Source organism: Sarcophilus harrisii, chromosome 5 (genome assembly GCF_902635505.1).
Source record: "Sarcophilus harrisii chromosome 5, mSarHar1.11, whole genome shotgun sequence".
NCBI lineage: Eukaryota > Metazoa > Chordata > Mammalia > Dasyuromorphia > Dasyuridae > Sarcophilus > Sarcophilus harrisii.
Window position 1 is genome coordinate 97,058,315 of NC_045430.1, and position 25,557 is coordinate 97,083,871.

Sequence of the window (25,557 nt, forward strand, 5' to 3'; positions counted from 1 at the left end):
TTATTATTAAATGTAATATTTCTAATATAATATTCAATAGTGATGGTAATAGTGGACAACCTTGTTTCACCCCTGACCTTAATGGGAATGCTTCTCTTTTATCTCCATTGCATATGATGTTTGCTGTTGGCTTTAGATAAGTGCTACTTATCATTTAAAGGAAAATTCAGTTTATTCCTCTGTTCTCTGTTGTTTTAAATAATTTTAATAAAAATTTTTTATTATAACTTTAATTTGATAACACCCATTTGGATGTTGTATTTTGTGAAATGTTTTTTTTTGTATCTTCAATAAACATTTTTAAAGTATTCACTAAGTGCTTACTTGTTAAAACATTTTATTGAAATGCACTTTCAGGGAATTGCTATTTTGCCACTTCGGGACAGGTTGAGAGCCACTTGGCCTACATAGGACTCAGATTTAGCAGGCCAAAATAATAACCTTTTTTCTTAGTGCAATTGTATGGTACTTTGTCCAGCATGAGATTGGTTATCGTTATTGGCAATGTACCAACTTTCTAATCTTTGCTATTTTTGTAATGGCTACAAAGTGGTTGTTTAACACATGAAATTTCTGATGAGTGCTGACATGGCCATAAACAACACTTTGCTATGGGAGGCCTAGACAAAATATCTCCATTGGTTCTCATTCCAAAGGGATGATTGTCTAAGTCGTGTGCTTTCCATGTCTCAGACCACTTGGCCAGCCCCATAGTCACTTCATCGGAATTAGTTTACTCCTTCATTGTGTAATTATCCCTCAAAGATCTTAAATATCAATCCTGCGGCTTAGGTCTAAGCTTACCGGGAGGACTTACCAGGACCTCCATTTCTTAAGATATTTCCTATTACTAGATTAGTGGCTGCTGATGTCCAGTTATTTATGATTCTCCTGTAGCACATAGAACCAAGGTAAACCAAGCAAAATGGAAACTGCAGGAGTTAGATCTTTATAAATGGCAGGTCCATTATGCTAGTGTTGGAGACTTGCCCTCCTAATTTTCTTGAAGTATTACCCTTTATGCCTAAATCATGTATCCATTTTGCTCTTATTTTGTCATAGGGTGTGACAAGTAGATCTATCCTAAATTCCTGATATATTACTTTCCAGTTTTACTAGCAATTTTTATCATATAGTGAGCTCTTATCCCAGAAGCTGGAGCCTTGTGTTTTTCAAACAATAGATTACTATAGTCATTGATTATTTTGTCATGTGCATCTAAGTATTCTACTGATTACTCTATTTCTTAGCCAGTACTAGATGGTTTTGTTGATTGCTGCTTTATAATAGAGGTTTAGATCTGTCCTGCTAGATCAACATCCTTTGCATTTATTTTTTATTATAACTTTTTATTTATAAAACATATGCATGGGTAATTTTTCAACATTGCCCCTTGCAAAACTTTCTGTTCCAACTTTTCTCTTCCTACCCCCCTCCCCACAGGCAGTACAATACATGTTAAATATGTTAAAGTATTTGCTAAATCCAATGTATGTATACATATTTATTTTGCTGCACAAAAACAATCAGATCTAGAAAGAAAGATAAAAACCTGAGAAGGAAAACAAAAATGTAAGCAAACAATAACTGAAAGAGTGGAAATGCTATGTTATGGTCTACTCTCATTTCCCATAGTTCTTTATCTGGGTGTAGTTGATTCTCTTCATTACTGTACAATTGAATCAACTCATTGTTGAAAAGAGCCACATCCATCAGAGTTGATCATGTTATAATCTTGCTGTTGCTGTGTATAATAATCTCATGGTTCTGCTTACTTCACTTGGCATCAGTTCATATAAGTCTCTCCAGGCCTCTCTGAAATCATCCTTACAGAATAATAATATTCCATAACATTCATATATCACAATTTATTCAGCCATTCTTCAATTGATAGGCATCCATTCAATTTCCAGTTTCTAGACATTACACAAAGGGCTGCCAAAACATTTTTACTAATATGGGTCCTTTTCCTTTCTTTAAGATCTTTTTGGGATAGTAGTAATATTGCTGGATCAAATGGTATGCACAGTTTGTTAACTTTTTGAGTATAGTTCCAAATTGCTCTCCAGAATGGTTGGATTTCTTCACAATTCCACCAAAAATGTATCACGGCCCCAGTTTTCCCACATCCCCTCCAACATTCATCATTATATTTTCCTGTCATCTTAGCCACATCCCCTCCAACATTCATCATTATATTTTCCTGTCATCTTAGCCAATCTGAGAGGTGTGTAGTGGTATCTCTTAATTTGTCTTTCTTTGATTAATAATGATTTGGAGCACCTTTTCATATGACTAGAAATAGTTTCAGTTTCTTCATCTTAAAATAGTCTGTTCATATCCTTTGACCATTTATCAATTGGAGAATGGCTTGATTTCTTATAAATTAGAGTCAATTCTCTATATATTTTGGAAATGAGGCCTTTATCAGAACCTTTGACTATAAAAATGTTTTCCCAGTTTATTGTTTCTCTTCTAATCTTGCCTGCATTAGTTTTGTTTGTACAAAAACTTTTCAATTTGATATAATCAAAAATTTCTATTTTGTAGTCAATAGTGATCTCTAGTTCTTCTTTGATCATAAATTCCTTCCTCTTCCACAGGTCTGAGAGGTAAACTATCCTAAACTCTTCCAATTTATTTATAATCTCATTCTTTATGCCTAGATCATGAACCCATTTTGACCTTATTTTGGTGTACGGTGTTAAGTGTGGGTCAATGCCTAGTTTCTGCCATACTAATTTCCAATTTTCCCAGCAATTTTTGTCAAATAATACATTCTTATCCCCAAAACTGGGGTCTTTGGGTCTGTCAAACACTAGATTATTAAAGTTATTAGCTGTTTTGTCCTTTGAACCTAACCTATTCCATTGATCAACTGGTCTGTTTCTTAGCCAATACCAGATAGTTTTGGTTTGAGCATAGTTCCAAACTACTCTCCAGAATGGTTGGATTCGTTCACAACTTTACCAACAATGCATCAATGTCCCAGTTTTCCTGCATCCCCTCCAACAATCATTATTATTTTTTCCTGTCATCTTAGCCAATCTGACAGGTTTGTAGTGGTATCTCAGAGTTGTCTTAATTTGTATTTCTCTGATCAATAGTGATTTGGAACACTCTTTCATATGAGTGGTAATAGTTTCAATTTCATCATCTGAAAATTGTCTGTTCATATCATTTGACCATTTATCAATTGGAGAATGGCTTGATTTCTTATAAACGTGAGTCAATTCTCTGTATATTTTGGAAATGAGGCCTTTATTAGAACCTTTAACTGTAAACATGTTTTCCCAGTTTATTTCTTCCCTTTTAATTTTGTCTGCATTAGGTTTGTTTGTAAAAATATTTTTTCACTCAGTATAATCAAATTTTTCTTTTTTGTGATCAATAATGATCTCTAGTTCTTGTTTGGTCACAAATCCCTTCCTCCTTCACCGGTTTGAGAGGTAAACTATATTATATTCTTCTAATTTATTTATAATATCATTCATTATGTCTAGATTATAAATCCATTTTTACCTTATCTAGGCCCTTTTTTTCATCACGATTTTCAGGGAATCCAATAATCCTTAGATTATCTCTCATAGATGTATTTTCCAGGTCTGTTGTTTTCCCAAATAGGTTTTTAACATGCTTTTCTATTTTTTCACTTTTTTTTTGGTTTTGCTTGACAATTCTTGATATCTCATTGAATCATTCATTTCCATTTATTCAGTTCTTATTTTTAATGAATTATTTTCTTCATTTAATTTAATTTTTTTTGTATTTGTCCAATTGAGTTTTTAATTGAGTTTGTTCTTTGACATTTTTTTCAGTTTCAAAATTTTTTAAAGTAATTTTCTTTTTCCATTTCATAAATTCTGTTTTCCTGGGAGTTCATTACCTTTTCCATTTCCTATTTTAGGTAGTTGTTTTCATTTCTACTTTATCAACTCTTTCTTTTAATGAGTTATATACCTTTTCTAAACCCTCTTGCAGAGTTTTCCTTTCTTTTCCCTGCTTTTCTTCTAGCTCTCTTTTAAGATCCTTTTTAATTTCTTCTAGGAGAACCTTTTGTGGTGGGGACCAGGTTATATCACCCTTTGGGGCTTCATCTGGAAAGTCTGCTTTTAGTCTCCTTGGGGTTTGAAATCTGTTTTTCTCTTTAACTATAGAAGCTGTCTATAGTTAGAGCTTGCTTTGCCTTTTTACTCATTTTTAGAAAAAAATTTAGGATCTGCTTTTAGGGCAGGAAGTTCCAAGCCTCCTCTACAGGGAGCAGGAAGCAGCAGCAGAGAAGCAATAGCTGGGATTGTGCTGAATCACTTCCGGTGTTGTGGGTGTGTGGCCAGGTCCCATGAAACTTTGGTACTTTTGGGTTCACTCATCACCTTTTGTTTCTGTTGGATGTTTTATAACTTTTCTGCTGATCTACTGGCTTGCAACCAGGGAGTAGCAAACACTGTTGTAGAGCCCTTCACATAGATTCTCACCACAGGGAGTCTGAACCACCTTTCTATCATAATATCTTCAAAGAATGACAATTTTATTTCCTCATTGTTGATTCCAAATTCTTCTATTTTTCTTTTCTTAAGAGAAGAAAAAAACGGGGTTATTTAAGAATTTTTCTTCTGTTAATTTAGGTAATTAATATTTCTGTAATATTTTTATTAATGCTTTAATTTCTTCATTGGTGGTCAATTCACTCTTCATTTTTGATGCTAATACTTTCATCTTTTTGTTTATTTTTTCTAATCAAATTAATCAAATATTTATCTATTTTGTTGATTTTATAAAAAACCAACCCCTTGTTTTTATTAATTAGTTCAATAGCATTTTTACTTTCAGTTTTAATAATCTCTTCTTTGATTTTTAGAACTTCTAATTTGATATTTAATTGGAGATTTTTAGTTGGTGTTTTTAGCTTTTTAAAAGTTACATGCCAAAATCATTGATCTCTTCTTTCTGTTTTATTCATTTAAATATTTAAAGATAAATAATTTACCATAAGAAGTACTTTGGTTTCATCGCATAAGTTTTGGTATGTTGTCTCCTCATCCTCTTAGATAAGATGTTTGATTGTTTCTCTGATTTATTGTTGACCTCCTTTTGTTTTAGATTAGATTGTTTAATTTCTTTTTTTTCCTTGGCAAATATAGTGGTTTGCCATTTCCTTCCTTTTTTCCTCCCTTAGCTTATTAAGTTTTAATACGCATTGCTTTATGAATTATGTTAAGAGAGAAAAATCAGAGCAAAAGGGAAAAATCATGTGAGGGAAAAAAAACAAAAAAATGAACATACATGTGCTTCTGTTTTATAGGAAAGTTCATCTCATTTACATTCACAGTTATGATTACCAGCTCTATATTTTCCTCTTTCATATTTTTTTCTCCTTAATATACTTTTATTTTCCCTTTCCACCCTATTCTTAGTAGTGTTTTTTTTTTTTATCCATCCTGCCTACTACCTTACTCTCTATCACCCTTCCCCCTTTCTCTTACCTTTTCCCCCTAGTATTTCTGACTTCCCTTTTCTTTCTTCTTTCTCCTACTCTTTATAGGATTAGATAAATTTCTTTACTTAACTGAATGATTAAATTCCCTCTTTGAGCTAAAACCGATCAGATCAAGCTTCATTCAATGCTCATCCCAGGACTTTCTTTCCCTCAATTGCAATTAAGTCTTTGTATCCCTCTTCATGCGTTCTAACTTTTCCTATTGTACCTCTGCTTTCCTCTTTCCCCAGTATAATACTTTTTCCTCCCCTTAATGTGTTTTTTTATATCATCACATCAGAGTCCATTCACAGTCACACGCTCTATCCATGTGATGCCCCCCTCTCTCTGCCTTAGTAACAGATACAGTGCTCAAGAGTTACAAATATCATTTTGCCATCTAGTAATGTAAACCATTTAAGTAATATATTATTCATATTAATATGTTATGCATTTTTTCATAATTATAACTTTTTATTGACAGAACCCATGCCTGGATAATTTTTTTACATTATCCCTTGCACTCACTTCTGTTCCAACTTTTCCCCTCTCTCTCTCCACCCTCTCCCCCAGATGGTAAGCAGTCCTATACATGTTAAATATGTCACAGTATATCCTAGATACAATATATGTGTGCAGAACCAAACAGTTCTCTTGTTGCACAGGAAGAATTGGATTCAGAAGGTAAAAATAACCTGGGAAGTGTGATGACCGCACTAGCACCCATGACACTCCAGAATCAGCTGGACTCAGGATAAGCAAAAGTCCTTAGTCTTTATTCTTGGTCATTACATGCAGGATTGAACAGGATGGAAGCAAAAGCTCCGCAACCACCTTCTCCCTCATCTATGGCCAAAGTGACAAAGAGACTCCCTAATCCCTCCTATCATCCTCTGTATACACCAATACAGCCAGCACAGGATAGTGGGAAAGACCATTTTCCAATAATATGCCCATAGAGTATTGTCCAATCAGTAATTAGCCTTAAGTGCTTGAACCAACCTCAGTGCAAAGACTCAAGAGTTTCAGCCTTCTACAGGGAAGAAAAACAAAAATGCAAACAGTTTACATTCATTTCCCAGTGTTCTTTCTTTGGTATAGTTGCTTCTGTCCATCATTGATCAATTGAAAGTGAGTTAGATCTCTTTGTCAAGGAAATCCACTTCCCCAGAATACATCCTCATACAGTATCGTTGTTGAAGTATATAATGATCTCCTGGTTCTGCTCATTTCACTTAGCATCAATTCATGTAAGTCTCTCCAAGCCTCTCTGTATTCATCCTGCTGATCATTTCTTACAGAACAATAATATTCCATAACATTCATATACCACAATTTACCCAACCACTCTCCAATTTATGGGCATCCATTCATTTTCCAGTTTCTAGCCACTATAAAGAGGGCTGCCACAAACATTTTGGCACATACAGGTCCCTTTCCCTTCTTCAGTATCTCTTTGGGGTATAAGCCCAGTAGTTGCACTGCTGGATCAAAGGATCAAACTGGATCAAACAAAAACTTTTGGGCATAGATGAATATCTCCCATTTTATGCAAACATAAAATTCAAATGGGTTCCTGCTTTAGACAAAAGATAAAGCTTTCAACAATTTAAGAGAGCAAGGGATAGTTTACTTGTCAGATCTTTGGGGATGTGAGAAATTTATGACCAAACAAGAAATAGAGAACAGTTTGATATGTATTATGCATTTTATATAACAACAGATATTTACTATAATATATAAAATAAAATAATAAAAATATATTTTTCTTTTGTTTACCTTTCTGTGCTTTTCTTAAGTTCTGATTTTGTAGATTGAATTTTCTGTATAGTTCTTGTTTTTTCAATAGAAATTGAAAGTCTCTTTCTTCATTGAAGATCCATTGCCTTCCTGAAAGATGATGCTGAGTCTTGCTGGGTAGTTAATTTATGGTTGTAACTCTAGGTCTTTTGCCTTCTGGAATATGATGTTCCAGGACCTCTGAGCCTTATTGTAGAATCTGCCAGCTCCTGTGTAATCCTGGCTGTTGCTTCTTGATATTTGAATTGTTTTTGTCTGGCAGCTTACAGAATTTTTTTTTCCTTGAAATTGTAATTCTGGAATTTTGCAACAGTGTTCCTTGGAGTTTTTCTTTGTGGGAAAACCATTGTCCTAAGCTTTCTGTGCACTTATGTTGGCTTTGAGCACAGGAAACTTTGTGTTTGCAATGGGTAGCTTTGCTTGCTCTTTTCAAGAAACAGCCTGGATTCCCAAAGTTTGCTTTCTGAGCTGGTACTGGAAGCTGCCCCACTGAGCTGCTCCTGTACTGAGCAAGGACTGAGGGTATTAGTTGATGTTTTGTTCTGATTAAGACCCTCTCTGATTTTCCCAGAATCTGTCTGAACTGGGCTGAATACCCTTTTCTTCTCAGTGAGACTGACTTTTCTTGAAGTTTTTCCACTCTATCTTGAGCTGAAGAGTGGGTTTCATTCCATCAGATTCTGGTTCAAAGGATTAATTTAATGTGGTTTTCAGGTGAAACTAGGAGAGGTGAAGCAGCTTCCTGGGTTTAATATGCCATTTTGGCTCTATCTCCCTAAGTAGATTTCCCTCTTTTATGATTTCATATCATATCACTGCTGGATCAAAAGATAGGCAGACAGATTTTAGCCCTTTGGGCATATTTCCAAATTGCTTTTCAGAGTGACTGAATCATTAATAACTCTACCAACAATGTATTAGTGTCCCAATTTTACTACATCTCCTCCAGCAGTTATCATTTTTCATTATCTTTTACTTTCATTTTAGTTAGTCTGATAGATATGAGTGGGTACCTCAGTGTTGTTTTAATTTGCATTTTTCTAAATATGATTTAAAGCATTTTTAAAAATATGACCATAGATAGCTTTTCTTTCTTCATTTGAAAACTGTCTCTTAATATCCTTTTACCATTTATCAATTGGGGAATGACTAGTATTTTTATCAATTTTGAGACCATTTTCTTAACTGTATCTTTTTTTTTTTTTCTAATTTTAGAAATTAGATTTTTATCAGAAACACTGGCTGCAAAAATTTCAAGCTTTCAGCTTCCCTTCTAATTTTGGCTTCATTGGTTTTGTTTGTACAAAATCTTTATAATTTAATATAATCAAAATTATACATTTTTGTTCATAATGTTCTCTATTTCTTGTTTGGTCATAAATTTCTCACATCCCCAAAGATCTGACAAGTAAACTATCCCTTGCTCTCTTAAATTGTTGAAAGTTTTATCTTTTGTCTAAAGCAGGAACCCATTTGAATCTTATGTTTGCATAAAATGGGAGATATTCATCTATGCCCAAAAGTTTTTGTCAAATGATGAATTCTTATCTTAGGAGCTAGAGTCTTTCGATTTAACAAACAATAGAATACTATAGTCATTGCCTATTGTGTCATATGTAGCTAACCTATTTCACTCATCCACTATTCTATTTGATACTGTACCAAATGGTTTTGATGATTGTTAATTTTTATACAGTTTTAGGTCTGGTATAATTAGGCCACTTTCCTTTGCATTTTTAATTAATTTACTTAATATTCTTGGCCTTTTGTTCTTCCAGATAAATTTTGATATTTTTTTCTAGTTTTATAAAATAAGTTTTTGTTTATTTGGTATGACACTGAATAAATTAATTTAGATAGAATTATCTTTTTTTCTGTAAGGTGGAACTACTCATGAGCGGTTCACATTTGTCCAATTGTTTGGATCTGACTTTATTTTAGTGAAATATATTTTGTAATTGTGTTCATATATGTTCTGACATTGTCTTGGCAGGTAGACTCAAATATTTTATATTGTCTATATTTATTTTAAGTGGGATTTCTCTTGGTGCTGGCCTTTGTTGGTAATATATAGACATGTTGATGTCTTTATATTTAAATGGGTTTATTTTATATCTTGCAACTAAACTAAAGTTCATTTTTTCCAACAGGTTTTTAATTGATTCTCTAAGATTCTTTAAGTATACTATCATATTGTCTGCAAAGAGTGATAGTTTTGTTTCCTTGCTGTCTAATTGTAATTCCTGTAATTTCTTTTTTTTTATTGCTAAATTTCTAGTCAATATTAAATAATAGTTATGATAATTGGTATCCTTATTTCATCCCTGGTCTTATTGGGAGAGTAAAAAAAGCAGAGGCTGAAAACATACAATTTTCTATGAGTTTTAATATTGAAAGGGAGAAGAGTTATAAGAGAGTAATAACTAGAAGACTGTCTCTTATTTGAATGAGTAGGTGTTGGGTAAGGATCCATTAAATAAAGATCAAACAGAGGGGTCTTGATATAATGATTGATAGGGCAAGTTCTTGGAAAAGATGGGAGATCAGTGTTTTTATATTTATTTTTATATATAATTTGAAAGAAAATGGTCCATCCTCTGAAACAGAGGGAAATAGAAAATTTAAATATAAAATATATAAATATAAAAATATATCTTTAATTTTCATTAGCTATGTTTCATTCTGCTTTTCATTCTGAACTTTCAAGTATGTTTTTAAGAACATTTATTACCTGTATCAGAAAATAATCCTAATTGACCATGTTCAGCATGTATCGCATATTATTTTAACCTGTTAATATATTTTGTTTTGTTTTTTGGTAATTTTTAAATTTTATTTTCATTAGTATCTGGAGTCCATATCCCCCCACCTGTTTCTCCTGAGAGTCTTCTGGAGCAGTCTTTGTCTTCAGCTCATCTTATCTCTTCTAAGCCCATCATTTCATCACAGGATAGTACTCTGGTTGTTCCACAAACCACCAACAATATTGTAAGTCCAGCCAGATCTAAAGATCAGATTTTTGACAGAAATCTGTATTGCTACCTAAATACCATTATATGTGTGTGTGTGTGTGTGTGTGTGTGTGTGTGTGTGTGTGTGTGTGTGTGTGTGAAAATCAGAGATAATCTGGCTAGTTCAGGTAAATAGTATTTTTTTTTTAAAGAAATAGACTATTTATATAGTGGGCAGGTAGGTGTTCAGGAAGACTTGAATCCATATCCAGCCTCAGACACTAGCTCTGTGATACTGCGCAAGACACTTAATTTTTTTTTTACCTCAGTTTACTCATCTGTAAAATGAATGGGCAGTGAGATAGTGCAGTGAATTGCGTGTTGGGCTTGAAGTCAGGAAGAGAAGAAAGCTCAGGGCTGAGGCAACTTCTTTAACCTTCTAGAGCCATAGTATATCATTTATAAAATAGAAAAAATATCTTCCTTATTACCACAGAACTATTGTAATGATAATGTGAAATAATGAGGACAAAAAGCATTTCACCCCCTTAGATCTGAAGCTGCCTTTAAATATTAAACCAATCTGAAGCATTTGTTAGCTATGTTACCATAGACAAGTCACTTAATCCTGTTTGCCTCAGATTCCTCATCTGCAAAATGAACTGGAAAAAGAGATGGCTTACTGCTCTAATATCTTTTCCAAGAAAACCTCAGATAGGGTCATGAAAAGTCAGATACAACTGAAATGAATGAACAACAAAAACAACAAATTTTTGTATCAGTTACTCTACTTCTAAATTGCATGTGTTAAAGATGAATAGATCACTATCTATAGTAGACTAAAATATTTCCATAGTATCAAAATTAAATAATAGAATGACATTTTATTATAGGAAAAAATAATCTTTTGTTAGGGGACATAATCTGAAGGTGAAAGGTAGCTGGCTGCATTTAAAGAGGCTCAGATTCTGGAATACTCTGGAACTAGGGTTCAAGCTTTATCTATAACACATATACTGGACAAATTATTTAACTTAATTATTTCTCCAAGGAACTTTCTAGGACTGTTAAATTGGGGAGTGAGCTGTAACAATGCTAATGTTAGTATAGGAAGTTTCCTGATAGTTCTCTATGTGTTTAACAAGAAATCATGCAATTTTAGTTTTCATTGGATTTTTAAGAATGATGTTCAAAAATTTTGCTTGCTTAAAAAAATTTCAAGTATTAAAAAATAATTTGAAGAACAATTCTGAATCTTCAGCTGCATAGAAATTGAGTCAAGATGTTACCTTATCTTTTCCAAGGATTGTCATAGGATGGATATGCTTAGTGCTCAGACCATTCATTTGAATTTTGTGTGTGTGTGAACCTTGTATAAATAGCTAAAGGAATCCAAATGAAAAAGTATATAAGGTGAGTGTGAATTTCCAGAGTGTTTATAGATGGTCTAAAAGCATCTGTTTCTGTCCTTAGATGCCCATTATCATTTTGAAAATCATCTTAAAATCATGATATACGCCTTTCAGTGTGATTAGGTTAGCTTCAAAGAAGCAAGCACATAGAGATTTTTGTAGAAACACTGAAGAGCTGTAGTTGTTCAACCAAAATGTGACCATAAATGTATTGTTTTTGGCAAGTACTTTACCTTGCCTAGAAGAAATTTATAAAGTTTCTTTGATGCATTGTAAATCAATCAATAAATACCTCAGAGGAAATTTTGTCCCATTCAAAAAGATGAACTTATTTTAATACTTTATCATTTATTGATTTATTTAAAGGTTTAAATAATTTTACAATCTCTGCTAAAGTGTGGTTCTAGTACCTTTGAGATATTTTAATTTACTGGCATATTGTAACCTTTTCTCCTTTGATTTTTCCCCCACATGGATTAGGTTCAGCCATCAACAAAAACTATCGATCATTCAGTTTTTCCATTGGATTTAACTGATGAAAAAACTCATGAAACAATTTCACTTGTGGATGATAGTGCTGAGGATCACCAAGCTATTGAGTTAAATATTGAACTTCAAGAAAAAGTTGCAAGCTTGAAGGTTAAACTTAAAGCTTCTGAAGAAGAAAAACAGAGAATTAAAAAGGTATGGTATTTTGCTGCATAAGCTTTTGAAACTTGTTGAAAGAAACCCTACCATTATTAAAAATTTATCAGAGGAAACTAATACTCTAATGCCATGAACATATTTTTGCCCATTGAAATGGAAAGGAAAAACTTAGATAAATCATTTGTAAAATGAAAAAAGCTCAATGCACAATAAGTTGTTAAATTTTGTTGAATTCTTGTGATTTGTTATATATATAACTACATATAGATTTACATATACATATAAGCACCATATAATTATACATAAGTATGCATGTTACATATAATTATATATGTAAAACTATATGTAGTATGTTATATATAACAATGTATGTAAAACTATGTAGTTACATATTAGATACACATATATACATACAGATCTATATGAATGTATATATATGCATATATACATATATTACATATATGTACTTACATACACACACATGTACATACAAATATACATGGATAGTATGTAGATGCATTCAAGGAAAAGTAGTACCTTTGGTGTGAGGGCTGCTCAGTCCTTTTCAGAGCTTTCTCTACTTTTGGTGTTCACCTGATTCATTGAACTTTTACCTATGGCTCTAAAAATCTGTAGAATGGGCAGTGGCCACACCCCAGAAAATCGTTTTGGCATTGAGGGAAAGCAAGGGGTTTCAAACTTATTGGTAAATTAATACCCCAGATATATAAAGACTTCCTGCAATGGAATAGGTGGTTGAGAACACTTTATTCCAGCCACCATGAAGGTTGACAAAGTAGATGCTGTGGAGTGCTTCAAGCTTGGTTAATCATTAAAGACACCAGGGTCATCTCCCAAATTCTAAACTAGTCATCTTGAGTTGCTCATGACTCTGAAAGAGAGAGACTGATGACTTCACACAGTTCTGCCTCAAATCTAATTTATGCACAAGTTAAAACAAATCATCCAGATGTTTCTGAAATCAGCTTCCTTATCACTTCTTATAGAACAATAGTATTCCATTACTTTCATATACCATAACTTATTCAGCCATTATGCAGTTGATGGTCGTCCAGTCAATTTCCAATTTCTTACCATCACAAAAGGAGTTGCTACACACATTTTTGCACTTATGGGTTGATTTCCCTCTTTTATGATCTCTTCGGGATACAGATTTAGTAGTGGCACTGCTTGGATGAAAGGGTAGGCACAATTTTATAAGCCTTTGGACATAGTTCCATATTGCTCTTCAGAATGGTTGGATCAGTTCATAACTCCACCAATAATGTATTAGTGTTCCAGTTTTTCCATATCCCCTCCAACATTTATCATTATATTTTGCTGTCATCTTGGTCAGTCTAATAGCTGTGACGTGTACCTTAGAGGTGTTTTAATTTGGATTTCTCTAATCTGTAGATTTCAAGCTGCTTTCAAGGCTGATTTCAAGCATTTTTTTCATATATTAGAAATGACTAATTTTTTCATCTGAAAACTCTCTCCATATTTTTGACCATTTATAAATTTGACTCAGTTCTCTACAAATTTTAGAAAAGAGACCTTTATCAGAAACACTGTGTGTAAAAATTGTTTTCCAACTTTGCCAGTAATTTTTGTCAAATAGTGAGTTCTTACCCTAGAGGCTGGAGTTTTGGGTTTATCAAAGAGATTACTATCATCATTAACCACTTTGTCATATATATATCTTATAGAACTGATGCACTACTCTATTTCTTAGGCAGTATCAAATGATTTTGGTGACTGCCACTTCATACAACAGTTTTAGGTCTGGAACAGGTAGGCCACTATATTTTGTATTTTTTCCCCTCATTATTTCCCTTGATATTCCTGACCTTTTGTTTTTCCAAATGTATTGTGTTACTAGAAAATAATTTTTTTTTTACAGTTTGATTAGGATGACACTGAAGAAGTAGATTGATTTAGGTAGATTTATCATTTTTATTACATTGTCTCAGTGTACTTATGAGCAATTGATATTTTTCTAATTGCTTCTGACTGCATGAAAAGTATTTTTGTAATTGTGTTTATATAGTTCCTGGGTTTGTCTTGGCGGATAAATTCCCAAATATTTTATCTATAGTTATTTTAAATGGAATTTCTCTTCCTATCTCTTTCTGCTGGACTTTGTTGGTAACATATAGAAAAACTGATGATTTATTTTGATCTATTTTATATCCTGCAACTTTGCTAAAGTTGTTAGTTATTTCAAATAAATTTTAGTTGATTCTCCAGGATTTTCTAAGTATACTATCATATCATATTCAAATAGTGATGATTTTATTTCCTCATTACCCAATGTAATTGCTTCAGTTTCCTTTTTTCCCTCTTATTGCTAAAGCCAATAATTTCTAGTACAATATTAAATAATAGTGGTGATAGTGGTCATCCTTGTTTCACTGCTGATTTTATTGAGAACGATTCTAGATTATTCCCATTACATATAATGCTAATTGATGGTTTTATATAGATGATGCTTGCCATTTTAATGAAAAATCCATTTATTCCTATGCTCTCCAGGGTTTTTAATAGGAATGGGTGCTATTTTTTGTCAAAAGCTTTTTCTGCATCTATTGATATAATCATATGGTTTCTGTTAGCTTTGTTATTGGTATGGTCAATTATGTTATTAGTTTTCCTGATATTGAACCAGTTCTGCATTCCTGGTATAAATCCCAAATGTTCCTTGTTTATTATCTTAGTGACAAGTTGCTATAATCTCTATGTTAAAATTTTATTTAAAATTTTTACCTTGATATTCATTAGGAAAATTAGTCAATGATTTTCTTTCTCTGTTTTGTCCTTCTCTGGTTTAGGTAACAGCCCTATATCTGTGGCATAAAAAGTATTTGGTAGGACTCTGTCTTCACCTATGTTTCCATATAGTTTATAAAGTATTAGATTTAATTGTTCTTTAAATGTTTGGTAGAATTCACTTGTAAAGCTATCTGGCCCTGATGATTTTTTTCATAGATGGCTTGTTCAATTTCTTTTTCTATTTTTTTACTTTTTTTTAAAAAATAACTTTTTAATAGAAAAAGAAAGAAAAACAAACAAATCAACAAAAAATATTGTCATGTGCCAGCAGAATATCAGGGTGGATTCAAAATAATACCAATAAATTTCCACTTCAGGAAAGCATGTATAGGGGGCAAAGCCAAGATGGTGGAGAATAGATACATCTTTATCTGATCTCCTCTTAACATCACTCAGATTAACACCACATCAAGCCTCTGAGCTAGTTTTGGAGTGACCAAACTCACAAATATTTGGATTATAATAAATTTCTGGAAGAAGATACTTTGGAATAACTTCAGAAAAGATCTGTTTCAATCAGGCAGGGGAAGAGGGGAGCACAGGTACAGCTTAAGGATCCCAGGACAAGGAGCAAGGGCTTTGTGGCATCCCACACAAAGGAATGTACTGGGAGGCTCTTAGGGTATTCTGTGCTAGTTGGCAGATCAGCAGATTAGCTGTAAGATACCCTGAACCCCAGAAAAACATAGGACCTGACCACAGAAGTCAGTTAGCAGCCCCAGCCCCAGGGCAACCTTAAAATGGCTGTCACCCTTTTGCCTTAAAAGCAGACCTCAATCTTAAAAAAAAAGGGGGGATAAAGTAAAAAGACTATAGATAGATACCATATAAATGACCATAGATAGTTTTTATGGAGAAAGAGAAGAACAGACCTCAAACCCTGAGGATCCTAAAGCCTAATCATCTTCAGATGAAGTCCCAAAGGGTGATATGAACTGGTCCCCATTTCACAAGGCTCTCTTGGAAGAATTGAAAAAGGATCTTAAAAGAGAGTTAGAAGAAAAATGGAGAAAGGAAATGAGAACTTGCCAGGAGAGTTTGGAAAAGGAATGGCAAATTACCTGAAGAAAACTTCTTAAAAAATTGATTTAATGAAATGGAAAAAGCATCTAATTCCTTACCAAATGGATTTGACAAAATAGAGAATGCAAATAACTCCTTACAAAATAGATATGAAAAAGAAACCAATTCATTGAAAAAGCAGAATCTGTGAAATGGAAAAAAAAAATGCAGTGAACAAAATACCTCATTTAAACATTCAACTGGCCAAATGCAAAAGGAGATTAAAAACTAACTGAAAAAAATAATTCACTAAAAATTAGAATTAAAAAATGGAAGTGAATGACTCAATGAGATGTCAAATCAGTCAAACAAAACCAAAAGCGTGGAAAAATGGAAGAAAATGTAAAATACCTCATTGGAAAAAACAACTGACTTGGAAAATAGATCTACAGTAGACAATCTAAGAATTTTTGGACGTTATGAAAACCATGATGAAGAGCCTAGACAGGAAATGGTTTTTCAGGAAATGGTCAAAGAAAACTGATGTCCAAGAACCAGAGGGTAAAATAGCCATTGAAAGAATTCACTGATCACCTCCTGAAAGAGTCCCCAAATGAAAAGTCTAAGAAACATCATAGCTAAATTTCCAAATTAGCAAATTAAGGAAAAAATATTGCAAGCAGCCAGAAGGAAACAATCCAAACATTGAGGAGCCCCAGTCAGGATTACCCAGGACTTAGCAGCTTTAAAGGATCGAAGGGCATGGAATCTAATATTCTGAAAGCCAACGGAAATTGATTTGTAGCCTAGAATCAATTAACCAGCAAAACTGAGCATTATCTTTCAGAGAAAGAAATAGAAATTTAATGAAACAGATGAAACATGTAAATTTCATTTATTTCTGATGAAAAGAGCAGGACTGAATAGAAAATTTGATCCTTAAATGCAGAACTCAAGAGAAGCATAAAAAAATAAAATGAAAAGAAAAAAATTTAACTTTCTTTTAAAAGTTAAAAAACTTATATTCCTATATGGGAAGATAATATGTTTAATTCTTGAGATATGTATCTTGGTTATGGGTGTACTTAGAGGATGCAGGTATAATTTGATTTTATTGTGATGATATAAAAAAGAAACTAGAGGAGTAAAGTGAGTCTATTGGTAGAAGAGGAAAGTGAACTTAAGTTGGGTTAAATTATATCTTATAAAGAGGCAAAAAAAAACCTTATTACAGTTAAGGGAAAGAAGAGAGGGGGATAAACATTGTGTGAATCTTACTTTCATGAGAGTTGGCTCAAAGGGGAGAATATCAGACACTTCACAGAGATCCTTTTCTTACCTTATAGGAAAATGGGCAGAGAAATGAAAAAGGAAAGGAGGAGGCTAATAGAAAGGAGAACAGAAGTAGATAAGGAAAGGGATAAGAAAAGAGGAAGAGCTGAAAAAGGAGAGGATTATTTGAGCTAGGAGGTGGTCAGAAGCAAAATACTGGGGAGGAGGGAAAGGGAGAAAAGAAAGGGAAAAGTATAACTGGGGAAAAACAAGATGGCAGGAAATATAGAGTTAGTAATTTTTAACTGTCAGTGTGAATGGGATGAACTCTCCTGTAAAACTGAAGCCAATAGCAGACTGGATTAAAATCTAGAATCCTACAATTTGTTATTTACAAGAAACATTTAAAGCGGAGTGTTATATTCAGAGTTAAGGTAAAAAGCTGAAGCAGAATTTATTATGCTTCAACTAAAGTAAGAAAAGCAGGGGTGGCCATCCAGATCTCAAATCAAGAACAGTCTCAGTGTGGTGGTGTGACCTCCGTGGGGCAGAGAGTTGGCAGGAGGAAACGGACCAGAGAAGGTCGGCTTCATTCAGAAGTGGGAGAGAAACAGCAAGACCCGGGCAACTGACCACAAATGCCAGCATAGACAGCTCATAGTCTGGGGAGCAGTGCAGTCTCAGGATGCCTGAGCCTGGGCAACTGACCACAAACACCAGGGCAGACAGCACAGAGCCCAGGCACTGCTAATGACTTCACATGGCAGAGCCGGTACCGAGAGTGAATCAGCATTGAACCACAAGCTGCAGTTGCTTGGAAAACCTCTCCTTTCCTAAAGGCAGACTTTAATTCAACTTTAAAAAAATTGAGTAAAAAAGTAGAGAGGCAACACAAAATAGACATAGTGAAATGGAAAAAAGCATATAACTCATTAAAAGATAGATTTGATAAACTGGAAAGAGAGAGCAACTCCCAGAATTTGTGAAACAGAAAAAGAAAATGACTTCTTAAAACAGAATTTGTGAAATGGAAAAAGAAAATAACTCCCTAAAAAACAGAATTTGTGAAATGGAAAAAACAATTCCATAGAACAAAACAACTCATTCAAAAATTCAATTGGACAAATTCAAAAAGAAGTTAAAAAAAAAGCAAATGAAGAAAATAAGACACTAAAATTCAGAATTAAACAAATGGAAACGAATGACTCACTAAGGCAACAAGAATCAATCAAGCAAAACAAAAAAGTGAAAAAATAGAAAAAAAAATGTAAAATACCTAGTGGAGAAAACAACCAACCTAGAAAAGAGATCTAGGAGAGACAATCTTTTCTTTTCTTTTTTTTTTAATTTAATAGCCTTTTGTTTACAGGTTATATGTATGGGTAACTTTACAGCACTGACAATTGCCAAACCTCTTGTCCAATTTTTCCCCTCTTTCCCCCCACCCCCTCTCCCAGATGGCAGGATGACCAGTAGGTGTTAAATATATTAAAATATATATTAGATACACAATAAGTATACATGGCCAAACTGTTATTTTGCTGTACAAAAAGAATCAGACTCTGAAATATTGTACAATTAGCCTGTGAAGGAAATCCAAATGCAGGTGGGCAAAAATATAAGGATTGGGAATTCAATGTAATGGTTTTTAGTCATCTCCCAGAGTTCTTTCACTGGGTGTAGCTGATTCGGTTCATTACTGCTCCATTTAGGGAGACAATCTTAAGGATTATTGGATTCCCTGAAATATATGATGAAAAAAAAAAGAGCCTAGACATTATTTTTCAGGAAATCATCAAAGAGAACTGCCCAGATGTCATAGAAACAGAAGGTAAAATAGACATTGAAAGAATTCATTTATGACCTACAGAAAGAGATCCCAAAATTAAAACTCCAAGAAATATTGTGGCTAAATTCCAGAACTATCAGACCAAGGAAAAAATACTACAAGCAGCCAGAAAAAAAAAATTCAAATACTGAGGAGCCACAATAAGGATCACTCAGGATCTAGCAGCTTCCACATTAAAGAATTGAAGGGCCTGGAATGTGATGTTCTGAAAGGCAAAGGAAATTGGATGTTCTGAAAGGCAAAAGAAATTGGAATGCAGCCAAGAATATCTTATCCAGCCAAACTGAGCATTTTCTTCCAGGGAAGAAGATGGACATTTAATGAAACTGATGAATTCCATGTATTTTTGACAAAAAGACCAGAGTGAAACAAAAAATTTGACCTCCAACTTTAGAACTCAAGAGAAACACAAAAAGGTAAAAAAGAACTCTGTATTTTTGTTATGGGTATAACATAAAGAGTTCTTGTATAATTTGGTTTACTGTTATAAAAAAGGATCTATAGATGGAAAGGAAATTGTACCAAAAAAAGGGAAAAGTGGAGGTAAAAAGAGGGAAACTACATCTCATGAAGAGCAAAGGAAATCTGTTGTATCTGAGGGAGAGAAGGCAGAGGGATGATCATAGTGTGAATCTTACTCTCATCAGAATTAGCTCAAAGAGAAAATATTAAACATATTTGGTTTATAGAGAAACTTCTCCCACTTTGTTGAAAAGTGGGAGAGGAAAAGCAAAAAGGGAAGGAGTAAGCTAAATAGAAGGGAATACAGAAATTGGAAGGGAAAGGTTTAAAAAAGGGGGAGGGACTCTAAGGGGGAGTGAGGGATCCTAAAGAGGGAGGGCTGCTTGAGGTAAATGGTGCTTATAAGGTTAATACTGGGAAAGGGGTAAGGGGAAAAAGAAGAGAGAAAAGCATAATCTGGATTTAACAAGATGGCAAGAAATACAGAATTAGTAATCTTAACCACAAATGTGAATGGGATAAACTCCCCCATAAAGCAGTGGTGGATAGCAGACTGGATTGAAAGCCAGAATCCTACAATATGTTGTTTACAGGAAACACACTTGAAGCAGGGTGATACATACAGAGTAAAGGTAAAAAGTTGGACTAGGATCTACTATGCTTTAGGTGAAGTTAAAAAAGCAGGGGTAGCCATCCTGATCTCAGATCAAGCAAAAGCAAAAATTGATCTAATTCAAAGAGATAAGGAAGGAAACTATATTTTGCTAAAGGGTAGCATAGATAATGAAGCAATATCATTAATGTACTAAACATATATGCACCAAGTGGTATAGAACCTAACTTCCTAAAGAAATTAAGAGAACTGCAAGAAGAAATAGACAGCAAAACTATAATAGTGAGAGATCTCAACCTTACCCTCTCAGAACTAGATAAATCAAACCACAAAATAAATTAAAAAAGCAGTTAAAGAGATAAATAAGGTCTGGTATATCTTTGGAGAAAACTAAATGGAGGCAGAAAGGAGTACACTTTATTCTCAGCAGTTCATGGAACTTGTACAAAAACTGACCATATTATATTAGGACATAAAGAACTGAAATTCAAATGCAGAAAGGCAGAAATAGTGAATGCATTCTTTTCAGATCACAATGCAATGAAAATTACATTCAATAAAAAGCCAGGGAAAAATAGACTAAAAAGTAATTGGAAACTAAATAATTTCATCCTAAAGAAGGAATGGGTGAAACAGCAAATCATAGACACAATAATTTCACCCAAGAGAATGACAATAATGAGATGTCATACCAAAATGTGTGGGATGCAGTCAAAGTGGTAATAAGGGGAAGTTTTATATTTCTGAAGGTCTACTTGCATAAAATCAAGAAAGAGATAATCAGTGAATTAGGCTTGCAACTAAAAAATCTAGAAAAATAGCAAATTAAAACCTCCAAACACTAAATTTGAAATTCTAAAAATAAAAGGAGAGATTAATAAAATTGAAAGTTAAAAAAACTATTGAATTAATAAATAAAACTAAGAATTAGTTCTATGAAAAAACTAACAACAAAGATAAATCCTTGGTAAATTTGATTAAAAAAAGGCAAGAGGAAAATCAGATTGTTAGTCTTAAAAATGAAAAGGGGAACTTTCCACTAATGAAAGGGAAATTAGAGCAATCATTAGGAGTTACTTTGCCCAACTTTATGCCAATAAATTTGATAACTTAAGTGAAATGGATGAATACCTTCAAAAATACAGGTTTCCCAGATTAACAGAGGAAGAAGTAAATTGGTTAAACGGTCCCAATTTAGAAAAAGAAATAGAACAAACTATTAATGAACTCCCTAAGAAAAAATCTTCAGGACCAGATGGATTTACATGTGAATTCTACCAAACATTTAAAGACGAATTTACTCCAATGCTATATAAACTTTTTGAAAAAATAGGAAATGAAGGAGTCCTACCAAATTCCTTTTATGACACAGACATGGTACTGATACCTAAACCAGAGAGGACAAATGTGAAGATCGCGTATTTTAAAATCAGCAGGAGTCAGGAATTCAGGTTAGGAGAAAATAGTCAGTCTTTATTCTCAGTGAAGAAGGATCGGAGGTGGAAGAGAATCGGCGATAGCAATGTGTGCAGCTGATTCAAGAAGCTAGCTAGACCAGCAGCCACACGATCAGCAGCTAGGAGTATCTGGAACCCAGCCCAGTCTCTCGTAGCTTCTCTTCCTGTCTCTCTCTCTGCCTCCACCCACCAAAATTGTCATTTCCTCTACAACACATCAGGACTTGCATGGAGAGTGGGCAGGGACCATTCTTTATCCAATCATGTATATTAATAGAGTATAGCCCAATTACTATTTAGCCTCACGTACTTGGGACCTCAGTGCATCAACTCAAACCTCAGCCCATTACAGACAAAATATAAAAAAAAAAATTATAGACCAATCTCCTAATGAAAATCTTAAATAAAATACGAGCAAAAAGATTATAGAAAATCCTCCCCAGGATAATACACCATGACCAAGTAAGATTTATACCAGGAATGCAGGGCTAGTTTAATATTAAGAAAACTATTAAAATAATTGAATATATCAATAATCAAATTAACAAAAAACATATGATCATCTCAATAGATGCAGAAAAAGCATTTGATAAAATCTCATTCCTATTAAAAATACTAGAGAGTATAGGAATAAATGGACTTTTCCTTAAAATAGTAGCATCTATTTAAAACCACCTGTAAGCATCATATATAATGGTGATAAACTGGAGCCATTCCCAGTAAAATCAGGGTGAAATAAGGTTGACCACTATCACCATTACTATTCAATATTGTGTTAGAAAGGCTAGCTTCAGCAATAAGAGGTGAAATATAGATTAAAGGAATTAGAATAGGTAATGAGAAAACTAAATTATCACTCTTTGCAGATGATATGATGGTATACTTAGAGAACCCTAAAGAATCAACTTAAAAAACTATTAGAAATAATCCACAATTTTAGCAAAGTTACAGGATACAAAATAAATCCACATAAATCATCAGCATTTTTATACATCACTAACAAAATCTAAGAGCAAAAGATATAAAGAGAAATTCCATTTAAAATAATTCTCAATAGTATAAAATATTTGAGAACTTATCTTCCAAGGGAAAGTCAGGAATTGTATTAGCAAAACTACAAAACATTTTCCACATAAATAAAGTCAGATCTAAACAATTTGAAAAATATTAAGTGCTCTTGGATAGGTCATGTGAATATAATAAAGATGACAATACTCTCTAACCGGGGCTCCTCAAACTTTTTAAATAGGGGGCCAGTTCACTGCCCCTCTTTGTTTTCTGGGCCTTTAAATAAAGAAACTTCATAGCCTTGTGTGAGGGGGATAATCGACCTCAACTGCCACATCTGGCACAGTTTGAGGACTCCTGTGGCCTAAACTAATCTATTTATTTAGTGCTGTACCAATCAGACTACCAAGAAACTATTTTAATGACCTAGAAAAAATAACAACAACATTCATCTGGAAGAACAAAAGGTTGAGAGTTTCATGAGAACTAATGAAAAAAAAATCAAATGAAGGTGGCTTAGCTGCACCTGATCTAAAACTATATTATAAAGCAGCGGTCACCAAAATACATTTGGTGTTGGGTAAGAAATGGACTAGTTGATCAGTGGAATAGGTTAGGTTCACAGGACAAATTTGTCAATAACTATAGAAATCTTAGTGTTTGACAAACCCAAAGACCCCAACTTTTGAGATAAGAATGCAGTATTTGACAAAACTACTGGGAAAATTGGAAATTAGTCTGGCAGGAACTAGGCATCATACACCAAGATAAGAACAAAATGGGTTCATGATCTAGGAATAAGGAATGAGATTATAAATAAAATAGAAGAACATAGGATAATTTACCTCTTAGACCTGTGGAGGAGGAATGAATTTGTGACCAAAGAATAAATAGAGATCATCATTGATCACACAATAGAAAATTTTGATTATATCAAGTTAAAAAGCTTTTGTCCAAACAAAACTAATGCAGAGAAGATCAGAAGGGAAGCAATAAACTGGGAAAACATGTTTACAGTTAAAGGTTCTGATAAAGGCCTCATTTCCAAAATATATAGAGAATTAATTCTAATTTTAAGAAATCAAGCCATTTTCCAATTGATTAATGGTCAAAAGATATGAACAGACAATTCTAGGATGACAAAATTGAAAGTATTTTTACCTATATGAAAAGGTGTTCCAAATCTTATTGATCAGAGAAATGCAAATTAAGACAACTCTGAGATTCTACTATATAGCACTCAGATTGGCTAAGATGACAAAAAAAGATAATAATAAATGTTGGAGGGCATGTGGGGAACCTGGGACACTGAGGCATTATTGGTAGAGTTTTGAACGGATCCAACCATTCTGGAGAGCAATTTGGAACTATGCTTAAAAAGCTGTCAAACTGTTCATACCCTTTGATCCAGCAGTATTACTACTGGGCTTATATCCCAAAGAGATCTTAAAGAAGGCAAAGGGACCTGTATGAGCCAAAATGTTTGTAGCAGCCCTTTTTATAGTAGCTAGAAATTGGAAATTAAATGGATGCCCATCAATTGCAGAATGGCTGGGCAAATTGTGGTATATGAATGTTTTGGAATATTATTGTTCTATAAGAAATGACCAGCAGAATGAATACAGAGAGGTTTGGAGAGACTTAACATGTGTGCTAAGTGAAATGAGCAGAACCAGGAGACCATTATATATTTCAACAACAATACTACTACATACCTCTTATATTGGCAATGATGACAGGAAAAGATAATGATGAATGTTGGAGGGGATGTAGGAAAACTAGGACACTGATATATTGCTTGTGGAACTGTAAAAAGATATAACCATTCTGGAGAGCAGTTGGGAACTATGCTCAAAAAGCTGTCAAACTATACATACCATTTGACCCAGCAGTGTTTCTACTGGATTTATATGCCAAAGAGATTTTAAAGGAAGGAAAAGGACCTACATGTGCAAAAATGCTTGTGGCAGCCATTTTTGTAGTGGCAAGAAACTAGAAACCGAATGGATGCCCATCAATTGGAGAATTCTTGAATAAATTATGGCATCTGAATGTTATGGAATATTATTTTTCTGTAAGAAATGACCAGCAGCATAATTTCCTAGAGGCCTGGAAAGACTTATATGACATGATGCAAAATGAAATGAGCAGAACCAGGAGATCATTATACACAGCAACAATGAGACTAGTATACAATAAGATTGTATACAATGATCAATTCTGATGGATTTTGCTCTTTTCAACGATGAGATAATTCATACTAATTCCACTTGTTCAGTGATGAAGACAGGCATCTACACCCGAAAAGAGGATTGTGGGATTTGAGTGTGAACTACAACATAGGATTCTCACTCTTTCTGTTATTTGCTTGCATTTTGTTTTCTTAACCAGTTTTTTTTCCTTCTTGATCTGATTTTTTTGTACAGCAGGATAACTGTATAAATATGTGTACATACATTAGTCTTAACATATATTTTAACATATTTAACATGTATTGGACTACCTGCCATCTGGGGGAGAGGGGTTGGGAAAAGGAGAGGATAATTTGGAACAGAAGGCTTTGCAAGGGTCAGTGTTGAAAAATTACCCATGCATATGTTTTATAAATGAAAACTTTTTAATAATAAAAAAGTGATACTATAAGCACATTAGAAGAATAAAGGATAGTTTACCTCTTAGATCTGTGGAGAAAGGATGGCTTTGTGGCAAATTAAATACTGTAGTTCATTATATACAAAACACAAAATAGACAATTTTTATTATATTAAGTTAAAA

General features: G+C 33.5%; 1 protein-coding gene across 1 annotated transcript in view; it reads left to right on the top strand.

Moving 5' to 3' along the window:
* Positions 1-25,557, top strand: part of CCDC91 (coiled-coil domain containing 91) — a 303,146-nt gene that overhangs the window by 38,074 nt on the left and 239,515 nt on the right. Inside the window, exons 3-4 of the mRNA XM_031938091.1 lie at positions 10,122-10,264; positions 12,120-12,323. Of these exons, the coding sequence (XP_031793951.1) occupies positions 10,122-10,264; positions 12,120-12,323 (347 nt within the window). The remainder of the gene's footprint in view (positions 1-10,121; positions 10,265-12,119; positions 12,324-25,557) is intronic.